The sequence below is a fragment of the Asparagus officinalis genome, chromosome 1 (genome assembly GCF_001876935.1).
Source record: "Asparagus officinalis chromosome 1, Aspof.V1, whole genome shotgun sequence".
Taxonomy (NCBI): Eukaryota; Viridiplantae; Streptophyta; class Magnoliopsida; order Asparagales; family Asparagaceae; genus Asparagus; species Asparagus officinalis.
Window position 1 is genome coordinate 82,883,106 of NC_033794.1, and position 5,430 is coordinate 82,888,535.

General features: G+C 34.6%; 1 protein-coding gene across 1 annotated transcript in view; it reads right to left on the reverse strand.

Annotated features, from left to right (window-relative positions):
* Positions 1 to 5,197, reverse strand: part of LOC109826817 (DNA repair protein RadA) — a 61,023-nt gene extending 55,826 nt beyond the window's left edge. The window contains exons 1-4 of the mRNA XM_020393840.1: positions 4,522 to 5,197; positions 3,302 to 3,357; positions 2,621 to 2,679; positions 2,393 to 2,464 (exon numbers count right to left, since the gene is read on the reverse strand). Of these exons, the coding sequence (XP_020249429.1) occupies positions 2,393 to 2,464; positions 2,621 to 2,679; positions 3,302 to 3,357; positions 4,522 to 5,141 (807 nt within the window). The 5' untranslated portion in view covers positions 5,142 to 5,197. The remainder of the gene's footprint in view (positions 1 to 2,392; positions 2,465 to 2,620; positions 2,680 to 3,301; positions 3,358 to 4,521) is intronic.

Consider the following 5,430-nt stretch of genomic DNA (forward strand, 5'->3'; position numbering starts at 1 on the left):
GTGAAAACTGCATAATTTAAGGGATTTTTGTGAAATTACCTTCAAAAAGAACATGAAAGAGATTTTTGAAAACATGGGGTGTTTTGGTTATTTTGATGCCCATGAGTCAATCAAATTTAATAACGTAAGTTAAGGGGTTTCTTGAGAAAACTTAAGGGGTTATTTGGTATTTCTAAACTTAAAGGAGGTTATCTAATAATTAGCCACATTAATGGGAGTTTTCTAATATTTAGCCTCTTAACAATATACATCTCCGAATTAATTGCACCAAAGTATGATAACAATTCAAAGCATCTAGTTTGTTAGAATCTCAAGGTTTTACTTCTTTAAATCATTCAAAGACCAACAAGCATTCAAATGTTACAAGGATTGGGAGTAAGATTAAGTATGCAAAGAAGGAATTGACAATGAAAATTGAAGATAAGAATTTGGGTTAAGGAATCTAAGAAGTTGGAGGCAAAAGCTAAGGATTTGGGCAAGTCTCTAAGGGCAAGTCTCTGAATGACTTAAAGGACATGGGTAAAAAGAAGAATTTAATAGTTTTAAGAATGAATTGAAGAAGAGAAGATGTTCTTATGGCAGTGATGAGAATGTGAGTTTGGCAAAGGGGAAGAAGTCTTATGAGTGATGAGAGTGGCTCACCATAGGAGCTACTACATAAGCAAGTCCACGATACTTCAAAGTTCACATGTGAGACTGCAATTAGATCTAAAAAGTAAGGGATAAAGTGTCTCAAAAATTTACGCAAGACCAAGCAGATTCGACAAACACAAATGTGCCCTTGAGGGTTTTTTATATATAGTGACTAGTGAAGAAGGAACATGCCTTACATGTGCAACTTTTTTTTAAGGAACTAAATAGAAATTTCAATTATTTTGACTAGCTAATTCAGAAAAACTCATTACCACCATTTATTTTTAACTCATTCACATCCAAAATCACTCTTAGACCTATTAGCTTTTTCTTTCTTTTTTTTAGAAGATTAGAATTGTCAACAATTATAATCTTCATACATAAGCTTGTCATTATTAATCATTCAATCATCGGCCTAGACCTATGATACTCCACTGAATCATTTGTAATTATGTTGTATAAGGTTCTTAGGAGTTGTACTCCAGAAAGAAGTTGTCACCCAAACAAGAAACAAGTAAATTATTTTTTTCCAAATAAACCCAATATTTTACCCCCCATTCAATTTTAAACTAACAACATCCGAATCACTCTTACAGCCAAAATACTCACCTAATTATTTTTTTTAAATCACTTAGTATTTCAACAGTATAATACACGTTGTGAGTTATTGTGTTTTGTTGTAATTTGCTATATTTTTTTCCAATTTGTTATGTATATGATGTAAGTCAATATATTTTTGCAATAACTTGATATATATTTTTAATTATTAGTAGTTATATATTTTACTAAGTAGTAATAGTTTTTGGTTGTTGCAGTGCACATTACAATTATAAAGGTAACTGTGACCTAAACAATTAAACAAAGAAATTTTATGCTTATAAACCCGAAGTTTACCCTCTGTTTATGTGTAAATTCACTAAATGTCAAAATCACTCTTACATCCAAAATAGTTCATTGGATTATTTTAACCCACTATATAAATTATTTGGAAATTTTATTGTAGAGAACAACTGAAGATGCAACTTTGACCAAAAATAATAAACAAGGGTCGGTTTTGCCTACATATGTGATGTTTTACCAATTTATTTTTAAACCCCCCAACAACCTAATTCATTCTTGCACCAAAATACTCTACGTTAAACTTAGAGAGTTTAATATATGGTTTAAGTAATGAGACTTTAAACAATAATTTGTGAATTAGTTTGAATGGACACAAACAAAAGAACATTTACCTTTGTCGATTGAGAACAAAATGTGCTGATACATAAACTAACTTGTCAGATGATTCATTTTTTATGTTCCATTCTAAATCAAATGCTTAAACCATATTTGCTAGTTTTGTTTAAACTAATACCGCAGCATCGCGCGGGTCAATTGAATGCTAGAAATAATATCTTAATCATACAGACCATTAATGGAAGCTAATTAAAAATGGCAATACATGGAAAACAGAAAGAAACTTGCCGTTATCCGAAAAAAGCATTTAGATCCTAAAAGGTGTTAGTAAACAACTAATAAACAGCAACAAATCCTAGAAAGCAAAGGAGGACTAGAATATAAGAGACTATGGTCATAATATCCGAGTAATCTCTGACAAACTACCTACTTTAACCAAGACTTCATCGTTAGTCAATTTCCTAGCCTAAGTAAAAGAATGGTTCGATAACTTTTATGGTGTTAAATATGAAGATTGAAGAGTAATATTTGATGGTTGAAGAAGATAGATAAAAGTATAAGAATAGACAAAATCGAACCTGACCTCCTCGCCAGAGACATATATAACTGGAGCAGGCCCGTTAAATTTATGCCCTTCAGCAATATTTGCAGCAAGCTTCGTATCCAAAAAACAGAAAATATCATTTACAGACAATGAAACTCAAGAATATTTTGAGGGAAAAACAAACTGACAAAACACAGCTTCATTAAAATATGGACATAATTTTAAGAAAAGAGATATAGAATAGATGATAATTAAATCAAACTATACCTGTAATAGAAGTGTACTTTTTCCAACACCAGGGTCACCACCAACTAAAACTAAAGAACCTATAAAATCCAGCAAAGAGCAGTCACTTACTCAAACCTCTAATTATCAGAAAACAGCAAGCACAATTAATTTTATATCAATGGCTATGATAGATTGATGCAAAGCACTTTAATTCATAAACAATAAAGCATGTTCTTTTGCCCTTCCCAGAAACAGCATTTATGGTGACACTAAAACAATTCTGCTTACTTGATAAATCAAAAGAACATTTTAAGATATAATTCTTGCAAACCGGAAAACCAAATTTGGCATATCATGCATCTAAAGTAAAGGAATATATTGACGTGAATAGCACGTAAACTGCATCTTAGTGTCAATGACTCTCAACACATAAGATTTTCACGCATGTATCATCTTTTTTTTTACGCATTTATCAACTTAAGCATGAAACCATCACATAAAATTGCTTTGAATGTTATCATAGAAAAGTCCCAATATAAAGAAGCAGAATCTTAATATTAAGTTAGAAAGATTGACAATTCTTATGTCACTATTCAGCTGAAGAGAGAAATATATAAGCTTAGAATCAATAAATAAAATGCTGATGAGAAAATACTATGTTAATGCAGACTCTAGAATGGTAGAATTAAAAGTATAAGTTGCTCATCAGAGATAACATACCTGGTACAAGACCACCACCAAGAACCCGAGAAACCTCCATTCCAAAATGCCCAGACCTGGAAACAAGAAAGACACCTGATCATAGCCCATTAAGATTATAATGATTGTTATAGTTTTCCTTAGAGTGGCTTGCTTCTGCAAGAGAGAAACAAGGGGATCAAAGAGTCCCATATAACCATTGAGACGAAAACTATTTCAGCTTAATGATGCTTTGTGCTTTGTAGATAAAATATGTGTGTGGAATTGGTTCATATGTTTTACTTATTTTCATAAGAACATTTTAAAAGACAATTAACAATACACATAAAAAAAAATTTAGAATTTATAAGTGATCGATCCTTTAACAGATTGATGCAATTACCATATTGATGGTTTACTTATACATTAACATAGAATAAGAGCTTGCTGCAGTTTTCATTTGATCTAATACGTGTCATGTGTCTGCTTCGTCCAAAGGAAAGTTGCATTATCATTGGTGCACCTACCCTAGGTTATGCAAACAAATCAAAATTTCAAGGAGATGGCTATAACACATAGGAATACAGAAAATATATGGTGCAATAAAGCTCATGTTTAGACAGCAAATAAAGCTCATGTTTAGAACAAACTATATGATGCTAACGATATAGAAAGATTACATGACAAAGATTGATTTTGCAGAACAAAATTCATTTAAATATACTTCCCTATGGTTAAGATAATATAGAATGATGACAATGGACCAAATGGGCAGAAAAGAGAACCACTTGCTACGCTCTACTAGCCATGAAGTATAGGTAAACTAACCATGACATTTTATAGCATTGAGAGGTATTAACCTGCCAATTATAACCATACTCTACCGTGTACCAATTGCAAGTTTTCTGCTATCCTCAAGCTCGTTACAGATGAATAACAACCTAGAGAAAATAACAAGTACCGAAGTAATCTCTATAACCATAAACAGGCCAAATTATGTATAATAGCATTGATGAAATAGTGAATTTGAGTATCATATTAATTTATAGCCCATTAATTTCAACTTTCAACCAGGCGCTATTTGCCAAAGAAAGGCTCCATGATTTTGAGACAGAGCAACAGTTTCTTTCTAACGAGTTGTAAGCACAATAAATTTGAGCGATCAACACTCAGCAACTGCTTTGCAATATTAATTTCCCTTCATTTTCATCAAATTAATCCAATATAAAAGCTCAGGCAAATGAAAATTTCAGAGAACTCACAGTGGGATTCTCCATTCAGACTGCTTCCTCTCCTTATTCACTTCCTTCAAGCTCTGAGGCACCAACTCCCCCGCTTTCTGCGGAAGCCAAGACCTCACGGCCGCCTCTGACACCTCAGCACCCCTCCCCTTAGTAACCTCGCTGCTCTCCGAGAACTGCTTCACTGTACCCATTAAGTGACACGACGGGCAAGTCCCCCACCATTGCCCAGTCGTCGCTCCACAGTTCTCACAGACCCACGAAATCCTAGTTTTCTCCTTCTTCCTCTTTCCAACTGCCGAAACCCTAAATTTCTCCTGTTCCTTCGGCTTCGGCGCTCCTTGGACAGTGGAAATTTGTGGCTTTTCGTTGTTTTCTGGGAGTTCAGGGAGGTTGAAGAAGGGATTCCAAGAACTATCGCTAGCGTTTCGATCAGGGTCAGCGAGAGCTTTAGTCTCGTCCTCCCACCCTCGATTCAAGAAATTGGCGGGTCTTTGGATGGAGGAAATTGATCGAAGAGAGGAGACTCTGCTGGATTTGGGGAGATTGAGGAGATTCCTGTTGTGGATGATGAGATTGCGGAGGGATTGCATGTTAGGATTAGGTTTTGGGGAGAGATATGAGATGGCTTCAATTGGCATCAAATGAAATGGAGAATTGAGAGGAGAGCTAGGGTTTAGGGTTTTAGGGGAAGTGAGCCCGCCATAAGTTCGAAAGTGTGCGTGATTTCGGTGTTTCATTCCGATATATCGGTTCGAAAATCCGAAATGACGTCGTAACGTCGCCGACATGCAACGGCCAGTCCTTGCGAGAAATTTGACGGGTTAATTTCACAAACCCCCCTGACTTTCATAAAAATATTCGCATTGAATCAGAATGTTCGGAGAGAACCTGAACTTTTAGGGGCTGTTTAGCAACCCCACTAAAATT